The 19,655-nt window shown below is 36.0% G+C and overlaps 1 protein-coding gene across 3 annotated transcripts in view; it reads left to right on the top strand.

Annotated features, from left to right (window-relative positions):
- LOC141747925 (putative oxidoreductase ZK1290.5) overlaps positions 1–19,655 on the top strand; it is a 49,899-nt gene that overhangs the window by 1,945 nt on the left and 28,299 nt on the right. For all 3 annotated transcript variants that reach the window (XM_074598956.1, XM_074598954.1, XM_074598955.1), the window contains exon 2: positions 13,700–13,948. In XM_074598956.1, the coding sequence (XP_074455057.1) occupies positions 13,700–13,948 (249 nt within the window). The remainder of the gene's footprint in view (positions 1–13,699; positions 13,949–19,655) is intronic.

Below are 19,655 nucleotides of genomic sequence, written 5' to 3'. Positions count from 1 at the left end.
GATATCCCAGATCTTCCATTATTTTACATAGACATACAAATCAAAGGCACTTATGTTACTTGTCTGTGACACTGGAGTTAATCAGTCACACAAGTATCAAGCTAAGCTATAAAATAAAATGACCCTCGTGCTCTTTTCATCTTTATCTTATGAATATGTACTGACTTCAGAGCAATTATTTAGGATTTTCATTAGTATAAAGGAGAGCAAAATTGGAGCTGTGGGTTTTAGAGTGTATTAAGCCACTTAAGTCAATAGAAGTTGGCCTTTGGTTTTAATCGGACTGTTTTTTCATCCAGAAACACTAAGTGAGTAGCTAGGGCTTGTAATGCTTGTTTCGGAGGACCCAAAGTCATTTGAGCTGCACATATTAGTTGAAAAGCCTTAGCAATTCAGCATCATCAGCCAAAAAATTAAAAAAAAGAATTCAGAATTCTACAAAATGTTCATAACTGGTTTTACCCAATGCCTGAAATTGTTATTTTAGTATCTATTAAGATTACTTGATGCAGCTATCCCTTACACAGTCCCTATATAATGAGCAAAAATGCCTATGTTGTTGGGTTGTGTTTTTTTTTGTGGGGAGTGTCTGCTTTAACCCGTAACTTTTTGCCAATTTAGTTCGCTTGGAGATTTATAAAAACAAATATAAATAGTCTTTTTTTTAGAGAATGGACTCACTCAGTTGTCTTATGTCCATTGTTTCAGTACCTGCTGAAATGTATTTCAGACTACCTGCAGAACCATCATTTTTTACTGGTGATTGCAATACATTTTTCAGGCGATTGAAAGAATAAGCTGACTAGAAAATAGGCAGAAAGGCTCCTTTGTATGCTCTACCAAATAGCATGCTGCTCACTGTCCTTTCATTATATTAGTAAGTACTGAGGAGTTGATTGTCAAGCCTGAACTCAAACCACAATAAAATAGATAGTAACATACAAGGTTAAGAGAATTAAGTTTGAATTTTTATAGCTCAATAACTTCTGTCAGGTATGGCTTTCAAGGAGCTTCTTTTGACTTACAGTGGTGTGATGAACTGCAGGATTTGGTTCTTTGACGTCATTTATCTGTTCTTGTCTTACTAGAGTAACACTTGACATATTGTTTATACATTCTGCAGTTTTTTGACGATCTTGTAATAGATGAGAACTAGTCACATAATTTTAAGAAAGCTGTGATATGTGCCACAAAACATTGTGGATTTAAGAAAAGAAGGAGAGGGGAGGGAAAAAAACCTCAGGACTCACCAGGCTTGAATTTGTGGTCAAGCTATAAATACCATGATATGCAGCCTAACACAATGAGATCTTTATCTATGGTAGGTGTTCCCACTTAACTACTCTTTTACCAATTAATGACTTATTTTTGTTACAGCTTTACTGCATTAACTAATGTTTGCAGCACAAAAAATTTACACAGCTATAAAATTAGAGGAGAACTCTCTTTACTCAGCTGTAAAGTAGAGGAGAACTTTAATGAGGATGCATTTTCTGCAGGATTTAAGATTTGGTTGTTTCTTTGTCATTTCTTATCCCTCTAAACATGCAGACATAATTGTTATGTGTGAAAAGTCATCTTTGAGAGGGCAGATATGTATGTTGCCTCTGTTGCTAGATAATCTTTTTAAAAGCTTCAGAGAGAGATAAATATACTATGTTAAGATGCTTGCGACTATCCAGTCATGTCAACTGGAAGGCAGCTCAGATAGATATGCAAGGTATTTCCAAGTGATGAAACCCCTTTCGCAGCAGCTGAGAGCTGCAGTAGGAGACATGTAATGTGCATTCGGTCCAAAATATCTTTCTGTCCAAGCTTCAGTTGTCAAAAGGTGTTGTGGTGCTGTTTTTTTAACTGAGTTTTCCTGTTTTTTTTAAATGAGTTTCCATGTCACAGCTGATTTGGCTTCCAAAGTTGTATAGGAGAAGCTCAATAAGTTGGTCGATGTTTGATGCAAAAGGGAAGATGGGAAGGGAGGAGGTTAAGTGATCTTTCATTAGGTTACCATTCTCTTTCTGACGCTCTGTGCACGCATACGTGAAGTGTTCTTGGTGAGGAGGATCCATTTCCTTTGAAATCTCTAGTGAGGAAGATGAATTTGTACACCAGAGAAGACAATGTAGTGTGCAAAATTTATGATCTGTCTGAAAGGTTACTTGGAGTAACATGCCAAATTCTGTACCTCCAAAATTCTGTATTTACTTACATGCATATTCGTATTGTATTGTATCTGTCTTGTGTCCAGCAGAAAAACAAGTCTACTAGCAATAGTAAAACAAGCTGACTCTCCTGAGACACCTACTGATTATTATGGCAGCCTGCCTTTGTGTTAGAAATATGCTGTATAGCTACAGTTTTAATTAGCAAATAAAAATAATCTACATCTTGTTTATTGTATGATTATAAAAACTGTTGATAACTTTGTGTTTCTTATGGTTCGATTCTAACAATTGTGTTAGCCAATGTTATTCATATGCAGAGGGTCAGGCATGTTTACGGTCAGTGATAATGTTCATTACAAAGGCTGCTTTCAACTAGAGTAGGCTTAACTCTAAAATGAATTGGCGTTTTGGCCCTAATACTTGATACAAGTGTAGAGATAAGCCTCAGAGAGTACATTACCTCATGATGGCTGTAGATTGCTTTAGAAAATCAATACATTCATTATCTTGCTAGTAAAATAGCTATAATTTATTTCCATATTTGCAATACTTACTTTTTTTAGTGTTTTAGAAATACAGGGCAAATAACTGGTATAAAATGTCAGTTTTGAAGTTGGTGTTGTTACAATTTTTCATAAGAGCTACATGTATCTAAGAATTGCATACTTTGTGAGTCTTTGTAGGATAGTAGAGAATTACATATTCTTACATTGTCTTAATTTAAATACAGGATACTTGGTGCTTATCTAAAGCAACATCTTCAAAAATAGATCACTTGTCAAAGTGGTACACACACCATCATCCTCTTCAGGCTTTGGAAGAAAAATGCATATGATTTGTGCTGTTCCTGCTTACTCCTGTGAAGTAGGAAGCCCCCACTTAGAAAGTTGCCATTTCCTTCTTTTTTCTTTTTTTTTTTTTTTGAAAGTCTGAGGGGTAAAAATGCTACCCTCTAAAGAATTTGAATATAATTCAGTCGCACAAGGGCTTTTCTTGCTTTTCTTCCTGTAACTGAAATATTAGGAAGCTTTTTCAAGGTCGTGTACTGAATGGTTAAATTCAGCATGGCATCAGTCTTTGTTGGAAGGCTTTGTGATATGAGGGAAACTCAATAAAGACTCTTAGTGGTAAAACGTATTTGATTTGTTCATGAATTTTATCAATACCATTCTCTGAATGCTTTATTCTACTAAAAAAAAAAAAAAACCCTTACAAAAGGACCCAAAAATGCCAGTTTTAGACATCTCTTAGGGCTCGTTCTGGCTGTCTTTAGTGAAACTATCTTCTGTTTGACATGGCAGTTATAGTCCCATTAGAAGAGAGAGGTTTGTGGTGGTTGTTTGTTGGGATGGGTTTTTTTTTGGGGGGGGGACAGGCACAGTAATAAGGAAATTCAGGGGAGTTGGTCAAATAATATGTGATTTCCTGACAAGATGTGCTGGCGATACCAAAAATTCATAGAATGTTTCCTTGTAAAGTTGCTTTCTATGTAATCCTTAGGGTAGCTAGAATTAATAACAACTTGATGAGATATAAAGTTCTCTAATGATCCTCTTCTGTTAAAGTATAAAATTAATTGCATGCTTGTTTGGGAAGGGCCTTCAGGACAGGCAATTACTAAACAAAATAATCAAGTCTTTATACTCATTGTGCCTTACCCATGTCTCACACAGAGAGTATTTTATTAGTAGTAATGATGTTCTTTACGGGATATCATTCAAGAAGGGACAGTGCCATTATGCTAGGCACTGTAACTGGGAAAGCAGACAGGTACTGCTCTGAGCAGCTTCTGAAATAGCCAAAGCCTGGGAGGAATAAAAATCAATCCAAATAAATAATATGGTGTCAGTTAACTTACAGCACTACTAACTTGCTGAAATTGCTTTTTTTTACTGCATTTGTCAGTATGTTGCACTACTAACACGGTAAAATAATACACATAGACACATACATAGAATCCCTCCATACTCGAGGGAAACCATTAAAATCTCTCCTGTCCTCATTTCAGGGTGTTCCATAGATAAGATTCCTCATATTCAGCTGTAGCTTTATCTAAGTAAATAAATTGTAAAAGTAAGGTTTTATTGACTTCGCTGATTGCATTAAGACATTGCATCATTTGCATTGCAACCATGCAAGTCTTCTTGTATTGTTCCCAGTTCTCTTCACAAGTGGGATTTTTCTGGAGAAAAGCATAGAATCGGATTACTCTACTTTCATTACATCAGGTTGTGTTACCTTTTTTTTCATCAGAATGCTATGTATAACTTGAATCTTAATGCTGAGTGGAAGTATTTTAACATTTCCTTCCATTATGCGTTACTAATCCTACTTTTAATTATTCTTCCTGGAGTTGCTCATATTAATTCTTAAACTTAGCTGTGGTCAAAAAAGACCCTTTCCTGTTGGGATTAGAATCAAATGAGATTTTGCTTTTCAATTCAATGGCAGCAGAATCAAGCCTTTACTTTTTGTCATTCTCCACTGTTACTGCCTTTTTTTTATTCATGGCTCTTGTTTCTTCATGGCTTCAGTTCTTAAGGAAATTTATGGAACAGTGGTCCTGATACCAAGACCTATGGCACTCCCCCCTATTAATCTTATCCTGTAATAAGAATTGGCTGTTTATTTCTTCCCTTTGTTTTATGTCTCAACCATTTTTTTTTATTCTGCCGGGACTTCGCTTCTCATCCATGGTTACCAAGTTGCCTTAATAGCCTCTTGTGATGAACAAAATGCCACATCTATAAATCTTTCTGTCTCAATTCATCCACAGTTTCAGTAGATCTGACCTTGAGAAGTTGTACTTGAGCTTTGAGGGCCTCCAGATATTTAACTTCTCTCGTGTACAAAATGTGGCTCCATCCCAGGCAGCTGTGTATTTGTAGACAGTGGAACTAAGCAGTGTCCTCTCCTAACCTGACTAAACCTGCTGAGCTCCTACCTTCCTTGCTTGCTTCCAACTTCCCCTGCTTCCAGTCTCGTGGCGTTTTAGTCTTTAGAAAAGACTGAACGCTGTACAAACATTGTTTTAAAGGGTACTAGTAAATGCATCTGTGGCAAAATTCTGGGCCAATTTTTGCTTATATCAGAGTCCAGAAATTTATTATTTTTTTTTCTCTGGGGAAATTTCTGCTTTGTTTCTGCTCTTTTCGTACACCTACAAATCTATGAGGCCAGGGTTTTTACCTTATTTATATTTTGACATATGAACTGTGATTTAATAGCAGAAAGATAGCTTCCTTTCTCATGCTGGATTCTTTTTGCTAATCACACTGTTGCTGATGTGATACAGATGATTTTTAAATGTCCATCACTAAGTCTAAGTAATAAAAAACAAATTTAGGTTTCTGTCACTGTTTAATAGAAGCACTTTTAAGTTTGCTTTTAAGTTTGGTGTTGCCACTAATACTTTTTATATGTTACAGGCTTAATTGCTCACTAGATGAACAAATTATTTGTAACCAGTTTGAAATGAACAGAAAAGCAAGTTCCAGTGTATTTACCTTTCCTTTGTTATTTACCTTACCTTTCACCATGTTTCTGTAATGTAGAAAAAGGCTACTAAACTTTGTGGGGAAAAAAAGAAAGCTGACTTTTATCTTTCAACCTTCATGTAGCAGATTTTAGTCATCGTACCTTTTTTTTTCTTTGCTGGAGCTCCCTAGCATGGTTTTGGCAGCATTGATGGTGATGTTACCTGCTGCTGTAACCTAAATTGCAGTAGTTCCTCACGCCTCCAAATGGGGAGGAGGGAGGTACTCATTCCTAAACTTTCTTCAGTCGTTCTAATGTTTATGCCAAGTACCTCCAGCACAGAGAGTGATACAAAATCCGCATTACAGGGGGAGAGGGGAGAGAAGGGGTAAAGCCACCTTTGTGGCTTTACATCAGTTTCATAGCCGTAAGCTCTGTTCCCCAGGCTTAACGCCTGAATGGAAGTGCTTTGCATTCTAATACATACTGTTCTGAGGTTGAATGTGTGATGTGAGAGAAGGGGCTACAAGAAATGTTGTTTGTCTTGGAAACTTTGAGGAAAATACATTTTAAATTCTTAGATGATGTGGGGAAAAAATTGCATTTGATCTGAAACACTCTTTATTGTTCAGATAGCTAGGTTGCTGCTGTCCTTCCAAGCCATGAACACAGTTAGTGGTGGGACACTGCAAGTAGCAGATCTTGCACTGTCATGTGATGTTGCAGGAGTAGGATCTTGTTATGATTCACAATTGCACTGATTCCGCAAGTAGTCTGGTAGGTATAAAGGGCGCTGCTATGATGTCAAAATTGGCTCGAATGTCATCTTGAATTGGAATCCTACAATGAAGAGTTATTCTACGTATATTTTCATCTTCTAAGCTACAAGTCACTATAAATTGCAGTTCTCTTTATAACTTTTTCTGTAATATTATTTTTTACAATATTCTAAGTGTTTTTGAATTTTTGGTCTCATGGAGAACCACACTTTTAAAGTTGCTGTCGCTCAACTTAATTGTATGTTGATTATGCTTAATTGTGAATTATTTACATAACTTACTTTCAGGTCAAATTTCACAGCAGGAATGATTATGATAATGTCCTACTTAAGCACAGAGTGTAGGCTTAGGGTTTTTTCTTTTTTTTTTTTTCCTTTTGATTGTTCTTTTTTGTGGCAGTTGTTTGGAGGATGGAAAAATTGCCACAGGTCTGTCTCATTTATTGTGAAGTATTTCCAAATGTCTAATGTTGCTAACCAATTAATGTAATCTTTATCAGATAGAGTAGTTTAAGGAGATGTATTAAAGGGGTGGAAAATAACAGTATTTTTATTCAGTCCGTTTGCTGTAAATTATACATATCCTTATTAGTTATGAAGCTAAAAGTTCTATCAAGGTATGATGCGTACTGGAAGTAATTTCAATTGAGTTAACAAAGGGAATAGAATGAAAATCATTTAAAACTGGTTCACACCAGCAATTCTTCGTGCACTATTAACTGCTAAGATCTAGTCACAAAACATTATTCTGAGGAGAAAAGGTTTAGTGAACCCTAGAAATTGGATTTGATTTATGCCAGAAAATCTGCCTTTTCACTGCTTGAGATTTCTATGGAAGGAAGCCACAGTCTTTTACCAAATGGTTTCTAAGGTAACATCTTATAGCAGAGCATCTGAAACCAATTTGGTTGTTAATGAGAAATAGTTCTCACGGCTGTGGGAAAGTGTGGAGTGAAAGAAAAGCCTTCAAGATTTGGCAGTCTGTGTGTAAAGGCATTTAAATAAATGTGTGCTGCTGCTCTGCTTATGAAATTTCTACGTGGATTACACAGTCATAATTGCCTTTCAAATGCATAGGTCGCTTTCCAGAGTTGTTGTTCCCTATAAATTTAATTGAGAAGTTCTCCATGATAAAAACATTTGTAAACAACAGCTGAATAATTTAAATAACTGGTGCTTTACAGTGGAAAGCTCTTTATTCCTGCAGAAAAAATATTTGCATTTTTTGGGTGATAGTGTATTTTTGTTGCCAGAAATACATTAGTGAATTGGTGCCATATCAAAGCCATAGCATCCCACTGATGATAGCTGCTACTTCCAGATTTTCTGCACTTGTTGTGAAACGCGTTCTGAGAAGTTGCTTTGAATACCTCCTTTATAATGTTCTGACTAGATAAATGGTAGGTCAGTGATCAGAGATGTACAGTCATTTTACAGTAGATGAGCTGAATATCCTTTACAGTCAGAGCCTCTTTGGGATGGAGGGAATAGAGTGTGTCTGTCAACAATGGCTCATTGCCGTTTCTTCCTTCCTCTCAGGAAGAGAGAAAAGTAGCAGTTCTGGCTTCCCTCTCCCTGGATACATAATAAACACGTAATGGCTCTCTCCTACCGTTTTGCATTGCAGCAAGGCTCTATTCCTGTATTCTGTTTCTTGGTGCCTATGTAGAGCTGCGCAAGTGGAATTGCAGAGTTTAAAATCATGCTCGCCTACTTTTAGTGTTATTGAATTCTATGAGCTTATTCTATCTGAGTCACACAGGAAAAAAACAGTCCTGGAGTGACCCCTTTTTCACTAAGCAATGGATAATATTTAGCAAAAAAAAATAAAAAACATGACCAAAGTAAAACTTATATATTAAAAAAAATAAAATCCATAATCCAGATATTATGGATATTATTTCTCTTGCCTCTGCTTTTACAGAGGCAAGAGAAACTTCATGGTGTAATATCTACACTTTACATAGGCCAGGTCTATTAACAATGTTTCATTAGCATAGTGATATTATTTAGGAACATGAAAGTACCACATCCATACAGTACAGCTATAATGCTATAAAATGTGTGTAAATACAACAAAGATCCCTATGTGGAGTTCTCTGGTGAAGCTTTTTATATCGGTGTGTTGTTACAGTATGAAAGTACCTGCCTTACTGCAGTACTGGCAGGGTGCTCCTTGCTGTCCTTTGATGTCCTTAAATGACTGAGTTTTAGATAAACCCGTGTGCTGCTTTAGTTCTGACCAAAACATTGGTTTTATAATACAAGTCTGCTCAGTGCCTTTCAGTTATCGTTGACGTTGTCCTACCAGTTCTTCTAGAAGCCCATCAACTCCATAGGTTCCATTTCTGCAAGGGCTGCTGCTCTATTATACATACATAAGATGCCACTCTTGGACTCTGGGTAAAATGTTCAAGTTATTTTGTAAAAGTGATTGTGACTAGATTTTGATCTCATAACTGGAAATACTCTGTAGCCACCTTATGAAAATTTTAGAGTATTATAGCTTCATAATGAGCTTGACTTTGATTTCACCTGCTGCAGAGGAAAGCCCTACGCTCTAGAAAAGAAGAGGATGCTAGGAATACTTTGTGGTGCTAAATATGGTTTTCAGAGTAACTGACCCTGTTAAGTAAAAACTTCCAAAGTATAGCAGTAAGAACACCTGAGTTCTAGTGCTGTGGTTATAGAAAATTAGTGTGACATTGTTTGGTTGTCTGAGAGCAGCTCTAGGGATGGTGTTGGGGGACATAATGGAAAGAAAGGCTTCAGAAGACAAGTTCATGGAGGTCTTTCTGGTCATTTGGTGGTTGGCTTGAACACCACTGTGATTTGTGTTTTTTTTCTTTTACTGAATATATAAAAACACTGAGTATATAAAATTATTTAACTGCTGCTGAAGGGGGAACTTGCCCTATCTCTTGACTGTTATTCAGGTTTATGAGTAATTCTAAAACTATATACTTTTTTGGCCATTTAACAAACTGAATCAGCTTGTCAGAGGATCATATGAATGCAGAAGTAGGTGAAGGAGGAGGTAAGATAGTAAGGAAGGACAACAAGTAAGGACTGTCTATCCTTGAGCCATTTCATAGAAGAGGCATGTGCGTTTGTCAATAGGTAGCAATAAAACTTGAAATGTGTTATATGTTCATTTGCTTTATGTGTAAGCAACAGTTTATGTTTTATCATCAAATTTGGCCATAAGGTAATTAGTGAAATCAAACTTGATTTTGACACAAAAACTTTAATATTTTCATAAGATGTGATATGTGGCCTGAATGTTGATGTAATGTTGAAATAATAGAAATAAAATGAATAGAACAAGGTATTTCAAGCCTGTTATGGTATACAATAACATATATACATGATGAGTATGTAAACGTTGATAAAAGGATGTTTGAGCTTTTGTTTTTGAGAGTTCTTTTCTCAAATGATTACTTGGAGATAAAAAAATCAGCAAAGGAGTAGGCATTTTTGTAGGTGTTTTGTTTGCCAACTGTTCTTAATTTAGTACTGAGTACTGATGTCAGAAGATCATTAATCTCTGATACGGTCTCTAAATATCCTGGCTGGGGTTTCACTAACAGGAACTCTTCTAATATAGGTGATTCCATTGATTTCAAGTAGTCAAAGTTATACACATCACAGAACATTTTTATATATTCAGATAAATAATACTTTCATATTTCACAAAGAACATGAAGACAGAGTCCTGCACAAAGGGAGGGAGAAAGGGAGAGAAAGTAAGTCCTGCTTCTCTTTTGAAAAGCTGTTGGTGCTTTGGATCTCTCTCTGTAGTTCTGCAGCTTCCGTGAAGGAGAACAGAAAGTTTAATGAGGCTGAGAGTCAGCTGAGACGGTGCATAAAACTGGGAGGGGGGGGGTAGTGTTTTGGTTTGTTAATTGTTTTACATTTTGATGTTGGGGGGATGTTGTTGATTTTTTTTCTTGGGTGGGGGGGGGGCGGGGCAGGGGGTAGTTGTGGGCTGTGGGATTTTGCGTTGCTTTGATGTTTTTTTCCCCCACTGTAGCAACTGCATTGTGAACAGGATTCGGCCTTCCTAATAATCTTTGGAACTTTTTGTGGATTGCCAGAGCATGTTTCTCATCCCAGTTTTGATAGCAGTGTACTCCAGGATATCAAGAAAGTGATGAGTAATCATGACAACAAGAACAACGTAACTAATTAAGCCTAGTTTTCAAGGGATTTGCGTCCTTTGACCTATCTGTGGTTGCAGTGCAATATCCTGGTGCCTCCCAGCCTCCAATTTTCACAAAATCTGTTAGAATGTAATTATCTCAGACATCTTAAGATCTGTCAAATTTGGGTTAGTTCAGTCAGTGAGAGAACAGTGCTATTCCCCTAGAAAAACAAGTTAAAACACGACCTAAAAGATAGGGAGCTTTTCCAGACTTATTTATATTTGACCTCATTTATTATAAGGAATTCCTATTTTTTATCAGAGAATTCTAGAACAAAAATATATTAATTCAATGGTTACTAGTTCATATTAGTTCTAAATGCGAGATAGGATTTTGTCTTTAAATATACATGTACAGTGTGAATTACATCTCTGTGAACACATGGTAATCCCGAACATGTAAGAATGTTAATGTCTTTAAATAATGTGAAGTCTGGATTTAAAAGGTAAAAAAATAGAAATTTAAGTCACTCCACCGTCTTTTGGCACCCTCTGCATCTATGAATTGTAAAATATTTAATCAAATGAGTAAACACAAGAAAACTTCGATTTCTAAAGTCTAACCTGTTATGTTAATAGCATAATTAACTTAGAAACTTGTTGTTCATGCTTATGTTGGCTTGCAAAGTGGTAATATTAAAGAACTGTTAAGCTTTTTTTTTTAATTATTATTTAGTGCATGAAGTCTGTTGTAGTTCATTTTTAGGCATAGAAATTGAGATAATTCCCTCCAGACTGATCTTGTTCTCTTTATTTCCTGTAAAACAAGTGTGCATGCCATCACTGAATGGGGAACAATAACAAAATTATTCTGAATTTTCCTTCTTTCCCCCTCTCTCCCTTTAACTTAAAAGGGTTAAATAAAAAAAAAAGTTGTTTGTCCTAAATGTTCTTACTGAAATCCATTATGCATGAAGAGTCGGAGTCCATTTGCAAGACCTCTAAATGAACTCCATTCATTCAGTGCTTAGAAATGTCCATTCAGCCAGAAACAGACACAATAGTTACAACCTCATTTATTTGGCACCAATACCAGTTTATTAAAAGTGAAGGGATTGTTTTGAAAAAGTATAGTAATTTTTCTATGCTAGTTATATAATTCTTTAATAAAATTCCTTTAGGGTCTTAATAATGTAATTATTCCATATATATTCTTTGCCTGTAGTTGAGATTTAGTAGCATTGCATTCATGTAAAGTTCTTAAAAAATTCATGAGGATTTTGAAATACCTGTTTTGAAAATGTAAGTTGACCTAGCTTGACTTATTTTGATGTAAAACAAGTTACAGGGTCATCTATTTCTATCTGACTTGGAAATTAAGCCAGTTATTAATTATAATTAGTGGCTATAGCGAAAAGTTTTAAAGTTTTGTCTTGTAAAACATTAAAACTTTGTTTACATTTGGAAGGTAAAATACTTATGATAGGCATTTCAAAATTGTAGGAATATAGTATTAGAATTTCATCACTCTAAAATCCATGAAGATAAATCAAGAATTTAATAGTCCACATTTTGTAGGTCATAAACATAAAGTGGGGATTGTCCCATTGCGATCAGCAGAATGTCGTGATCCTCAGGTGTATGTGTGGGATATCATACCATACTATGTCTTATTTTAAATGACTTGAAGTTTTGAGCAAGATTACGGAGGAGGTGATGGCTTTCCTTCTAAAATTAGGAATGAACAAAAATGATAGGCATTTAGGAGAACTTGGCTTGCCTTACAAGCAAGTAAACTTTTGCAAGTTCTCTTCATTCTTGCATGTGTTGTTACAACATATGTGAGAAAGTCATGCGGACTCCTAGAGGTGATCTCTCTCCAGTTCAGGTATGGGAGGTTCTAAGGATGAGTTTAAGGTAACTGTGTGTGTTTTCATTTGTTTCCCTTTTCTGACAGTCTGGGTAGCCATATACACTAGTTAATATCATAACATGCAGATAGTGTTTGGTGTAGAAATAAATATTATGTTTGGAGGGGAAGAGAATGTTAACAGCAGATACAAATTTCACTCTATATTACTATTCTTTGACCTGGAGTCCTTCATTTATTTATTTATTTATATTCAGCAGTGGCTGAAGACCTGTTGCTGTCACAACTGCACAGGGCCGTTCTGAAGTTAGTGACCTAGCCATTTGCATGATGACTATTGTTTATAGCACTAGGGCCTTTCATCATCATCTTAGAAGGTGGCTTTGGTAGCTGGCTGGAACTGACTGAGCATTTCCTCCAACAAACTGTAGAAAATACTGTTTGTGAGAAGTGTTTGAGTGAGGGTGAATGGGTGAGGGGCTCATGGCAGGAAAAACAACTAACAGGAAAGGGTAAGTAGAAACATCATCCTCCTTGCACTCAACCAGTTCTTTATCTGACAGTCCTCCTGCTGGTTGCTTTTCCTGCTGAGTCTCCTCCTCCTTCCGTCCCCTTGACATGCAAAATACATATCCAGTGAATACCTACACAATAAGAGTTACAGTATTTGTTACTGAAACTCCCTTTATGCCCTTTCTGTAACTCTTGTGTAGGATTCCATTGTTTTGGTTATTGCTGAACTTGACATTATGTGAATTGCACGTGCATGTATGGCCCTGTCTGGGGTTGTACAATGTAATAATAACTTGAAGCTACCAGGAATTCAACAGAGTAAAGGCTTTGGGATATGCTTTCTGCAAAGTAAATTGCTTTTTAAGTTGTATTTTATTTCTTATTGTTAATATTCTAATCTGTAAATATTGTGCTCCTATATGAAAATTAAGTGCCATAAATTAATTTTCCATAAAGTATGTATTTTCTCTTTGATGGTCTTCAGCCTGGCTTCTGAAATAACTTCTTTACAGTTAAACGCTGGTGATACTTGATTTTGGTGGAGTTACCTCTGATCAGTGTCAACGTTTTAGCACCTTATGTATTTTCCCAGCCTAGAAATCTGTCAGTTCCTATTTTTTTATTATTAGGAAATGAAAATTGAATAAGAAGGTTCTGTGACAATATACAAAAGGAAAGCAAAAATTAAAACGAATTATAAAACATGTCCCTCATAATTCACCACTGACAATTCACTCGTGATTTTATTTGTTTAGGTACTTCCCATCAAGGTGGCTATTCTCATGATGCTGTGGTCTATGCATTACAAAAATGTGGCATTCGTCATATTGACACAGCAAAAAGATATGGCTGTGAATCCCTTCTCCAAAAAGCCATCAAAGAGAGCGGTGTGAAGCGAGAGGACCTCTGGATAACTACCAAACTGTGGCATAGTGATTATGGCTATGAAAACACAAAAAAAGCCTGCTTGGAGTCATGTGAAAGACTTGGTGTCGAATATCTTGGTATGAATCTTTACATATAGCTCATTTATTGTTCCTTCCGTGTAAGTATTGGCAAAGATGAATGAATTCCTGAAAAAAAAACAATGTAGTACAGATAGATCATGGAAACCAAATTCTGCTTTTATTTATGCATTTGCAGATTTCTTGTTCTGTTTTTTCTCTGGGAAGTTCACATATATATAGTTGAGAGCACAGACTTCTTCCTTGTTGCAAATGTTTTAAAACTGATCAAGGTATGTTCTGTAAAGGTACATTTCATTGTCAAATTGATTTAAGGAACCACTGCATTAGTTTTATATATTTTGCTAAAAACACCTGAAACCTATGAAACAAGGATTCATAAACTTTACAATAATGTATTGGTAATAGGGCAACAAAAATGCCTGGTTTCTTCTTTGGTCTATTAAATCTTAAGGAATGTGAGTCCTTTCTAAAACTTATTTTGTAGGTCTGTTAACTTTTTAAAATTCTGAATAACTGCCTTTGGTTTGGTCTGACTGATGCAATATACTTTGGCAAAAATGTTGGAAGTATCTACCAGACTTTAGAAGACTAAATCTAACTAACACTGAATTAGACTTACACGCTTTTAAACTTACCCTGATCATAAACTTCTTGTAGTCAAAGATGTGATATTGTTACTCCCTTAGTAGACCGTCGAAGAGCTGCAATAACGACAGCAATTAATTATTTGCAACAGATCATGGGAGAGGAGATACCTGATAACAATAAACATGGTGTTTTTTTGAAATGCTTTTGCTGCTTCTTCCCTACCCAGAGCAATGAAAAGAAAATGGAGGTACAGGAAGGTGAATTTAAAGTAATAATATAAAATGATGACACTGGTGGAGATAGTGTTTATGCTGATAATTAAGGAATAATTGACCTAACCATCAGACATTATCTGTCAGTGTCCTGAAAACCCTCGTTTTCTTCTCTTTACTCACCCCGTCGTCCCCCCCATTACCAATAAATAAACTTTAATGACAAAGTGAACAGCTTTTGTGAAGTACAGATTTTGCAGAATTAATGGCATATAATATTAATGGCAGCTGTGTGCTGTATGTACTGGCTTTTTTGCTTGGGTACTCTGCAAGATGAAGTGAAAAAAACCTGAATCTGTTAAAGACTGAGATATTTGTATGCACATCTCTGGCTCCATTCTTTCTGGAAATGTATCTGGTAAGTTCCTGCACAGGTACAGAATAATGCAAAATTAATTCAAATCTTTTTTCTGTTCTGTGCAAATACAGATCACTGCAAGGGCACTTCCATAAACAACATTTCAAGCCCTGACTTTCTCCTCTAAATTAAGAAATAACACATTTCCTCCTCTCTGCTTTCTGCTTGTTATGTTTTGTGTTTGCTTTCTTTTTTCTTCTGCTTGCTGTGGCACTGGTGCTGAATGTCGATGAGAGGAAAACTTGACTCACTTCCAGGAAATCATTTTCGGTGATTCTTTTTAATACTGTAATTTGCTTTTATTTTCTCATTTAGTAGACTGTTTAAAGTAGGTGCTCACACAAACACTCTGTTTACATATTGCTGCTAAGAAGAAATACATGAAAAAAGGAAAAAAATCTGAAAGGAAGAAATGCACAAATACTGTCACCGTGTGAGTGAATCCCTGGACTGGCATAAACAGAACTTCAGTTTGTCAGATATGTTCAGCTCTGAGAATTCTTCTGCTCATATTACTGAGACAAATTAAGGAGTATTACAACTGCCATTTCCCTCCATACGAGATTTTTTTTCCTTTTTTTTTGTTTTGTTTGATACCTTCACCGCCTTCCCATCTTCCTCACCTTTCTTCCGGTGATGTGGAGATGTCTGAAAAATTTATAAAGCTCTTTCTGAACCACTACTTAGTCTGACATAGTGACCTAAATCAATGCTGGCTTCAGCTTGCTTTAACTTAACAATTTGTAAAACTGTGGTGGCTTAGGAAATAGTCACATGCAATTCACTGATCTGTCAATGAGGATGGTGACCTCTGCAAGAAGGATGGGATGGCAAGTCGAGTAACGGTTTTGGCTGCTTGAGTTTAATCTCAACTGTTGGTTCAACTCCATGCACCGTTTTTGTTTAACACAGTGTGAACTGCACTCATGTGAAAGAGGTAAGGCTGAGTTCTGCATTTAGCGCTATATATGCTGGTGAAGTAGACCCTTGGAAGAGGTACAATACATGGTGTGTTTCATGGGGTTCACAGAAAGCATCATGCTTTAGGGAGCCCTATATCTCCTGTTGGAAAGCACCCAGCTGGAAGGTGCTATCGGAAGGATTTTTAAGCAAAAAGTGACAATATCTTGAAATATGTACTCTTCAAGTATTTCAAGAATGGTTAGAGTTAAGAGCTTTTTGTTGGAAGTTCTGAGGGTTATCACAAGTCTAACAAAAGTAATTGGAATGCAGTTTGAAAATACAGTTATAAGCTTGTACGACTAAGCTTAGATATCCTAGTTCTGTTTTCATTCATACCTGCATTTTATGTCCCTTTTCTGCTGGCCAATGTATACCATAGAGAGGACATGAAATCCATGACAGAAAAAGATCTGGTAATAACAAAGCAATTTGTGTCTAAGCTTAGTGAGGAAAGTAAATTCTTCAGTTGCAAGCATGTGTTCAAACTGGCAGTTTTTCTATGAAATAGGAAAGTGAAATAAAGGTATGTGAAATGTACCTAAATCAGAATTTCCTGATTTCATTATATATTAACGAAATATGTGGTGGTTCACAGCCTTTCCATGAAGATACATGTGTCATATAGAAAACTGAAAGTTCCTAAATAATACCATCTGTGAACTTACGCCTTTATGTTGGAGGGAAAGTTAGTCATTCAGAAGACTGCAAAAAGAAAAAGCTATAGGAGCCCTGGCAGCTCAATGTGCAGCTAAGCTCTGTTCTAAGGAGAGTCCTGTTAATTTTCTTGAGGATCCCTATGGGCTACACAGTCCATCCGTGCAGACTGAATTAGAGACTTGGCATATAATCTAACAGGAATTGATAAATCTGTGTATTAGCAGTATATAGAACGCCAGCTGTTAAAACAGATGCACTGCTGAAAGCAGTCCCAGCTTTTTAAGAGAAAAAGTGTTCCTTGTAAAATACTGTTATGAAACCTTTTCAATAAATGCATGGGCAAATGGTATTGGGAGAGCAGTGTTCCAGGAATCAGTAGATTATATATCCATGAGAAGGTGGAAATTTATATTATTTGTGGGCAGTGGTTGTAACAGATACTCTGCTCCTTGCATTTTCTAAATGTGGTCCTCAACTAGCAGTCACAGTAAACCAATATGAAATGGCAGCAAATCTTACAGGTTTGGCAGTAGCAGAATACATTCCTTGGGATTTGTCTCAAACCTCCAAAGTAACTTCTTCTTGAATGTCATTTGTGGGTTACTGAATTCATAAACGATTTTATTTTCCTTTTGACTGTTCTGGTATGTCACGTTCAGGAAAATTCAATGTGTCACAAATCCCCAGCTGGCGCTGGACAAATGTTCTAGCAGCATATTTAGTATAATAGGTGAATCGCATGAATGGTGAGAATACACCCAGTTCAGGTTGTGTATGAATTCAGAACACTTTGGAGGTTACTTCACATTGATCCTTGTTCCAATAGAATAAAAACCACCACCAACAACAAAAAAGGCTGGTCAGGAGAAAAAAATACATAATGTGGATACTAAGTGCAGCGACAATTCAGAAAAGCGGGGAAAATACAACCATTGCATTAAGATAACTGTGCTAAACATTGAGAAAAAAATACTTTTAGGTTTGTTATGAGCCAGGGCTTGTTCTTCAAAACTAGGTTTGTTATAGTGAGTTTTTGACCTTTTTTTAATACTGTATTAGGAATTTAAATAGAATTGGAAACTTTTATTTCCATGACAACATGTTGGCTTTTAAATGTGTGAAATGGCCCTGTGCTTTTAAGTTAAGAGGAACTGCGTTGATTGTAAGTGCTGCAACCGCTAAGAAGTAATAAGCCACTCTATTTTAAATGCCCGTGTGAAAGCAGTTCACATGTTAATTTTAGTTTTCCTGCAGCACTGTGTTTTCAACATTCAAATGAACTTCAGGCCCTCTTACCACTGCACTGCTACAGCTTGATTGTCTTAAAGGATGCTGTAAAAAGTTGGTAAATACAAAATTTGATTGTAAATGTTTGGGTTTGGTTGTTTGTTTTTTTTTTTTAATTCTTTCTCAAGTACATCCTGATACTGTGAATCATTGGTTGCTTTTTATTTTGAGTTAAGATTCTTTTAAAAAAATACATGGCTGGAAGACATCTCAAAGTATTGATTAATCTATCCCACACTACAAGGCACAACCACATCGTTCTCAACAGACAAAAATGTAGTCTCTTCTTAAAAATTTCCAGTTTCCTGATTAATGGAACCTTAATCTATTTTGATAAATAATTTAAAACTAGTTTCTTGCTTCCAGAGTGAAAATAAGAGTGTTTGTGTTCATGTAATTTGCCAGGAGTGGAAATATTTTTAGCAAAAGAAAATGTGTGAGTGCAGGTGTGAATGTGTGTACAAATGAAGATGAAATCGTACACCTTGGTTTGCTGAGGCGCTTACTGTTTTTATTTGCCTGTAGGTATTACAGAAAGTTTTCTAACAGATGCAGTAAAAGTAAGCAGATCCTAATTTAAAATGAACTGTGCTTAGTTTATATCTAAATAGAGTGGCAGTTCCATCGCTTATTGTAAGGTGCATTGTATTCCTTCTGCTTCTAGCTGTGCTGGGGTGGTTTGTGCATGACTGGCAGAAAAACTATTCTACTCTTTATCTCTGAGATAAGGTACCTTTGCCCCACATCTTTCCCAAACACTTCTTGCAGTCAGGAGCACTGTGCTTTGTGGTCCAATAGATGCTTTCTAGCCCTAAATGTGTATATTTATAACTGTGAAGTAATTTTTATGTCAACAAAAAGCCTAAATTAAAATAAACTTAGTAGGATGATATGGACATCACATACCTGATAACATCACCTTTCTAAAATAAAGGACCAACAGCTAATCGTGTTTGCATTGAAGAGGTCTCAGACACTAATACAAGGAAGGGTGGTGTACTCCATTTTTTAAATATCCAAGGCCAGAGATCTTTCAGTTATCAAATCTGTTAGAAGTTGTTCTTCTGAGAGTGCTTCTGAGAGGTCTGAATACAAAGCATCTTTGTATGTTGAAATCCATGGTGTAGCTATTTCTGTGAACATTTGCAAACTGTGATGTCTAACTGAATATTCAGGCTTTTGGAAAAGTAGCTTTTGGTGAAACTCTGCTGAAGTTAATGATTGTTTTTTGTTGGTGCTCTACAACACGTTTCTGCATAGTTAAGCAGTTCTTATTAGTCTGATTTGAAGACCATAACAAGCAGCAATTAAAGATAAGTGATTCTTCCATTTTTACATGAGGTAAACTTGCACCTACTTATATGTGACATTTGCTTTATCCAAGCAAAGAAGTTTAAATTAAAACGCAGCAGTCTCTATTCAGTAAGAACCACCAATGGCACGTATAATTTTGGATCAAAATTAACACTTGATACTAGCAATTCGTAGTGCAAATCCTTGGGATTTCATCTAATATAAGTCAGTGGAAATTTTAAAAGAGACTTTATTGACAACAGAATTAGAGTAGTCCTGAGTTTTGAACATAACTTTACAAAATGCTTTAATCAATATCACAATA

This window comes from Larus michahellis, chromosome 8, assembly GCF_964199755.1.
Source record: "Larus michahellis chromosome 8, bLarMic1.1, whole genome shotgun sequence".
Taxonomy (NCBI): domain Eukaryota; kingdom Metazoa; phylum Chordata; class Aves; order Charadriiformes; family Laridae; genus Larus; species Larus michahellis.
Note: the sequence above shows the minus strand (reverse complement) of the source record. Positions and strands in the feature narration are given on the sequence as shown.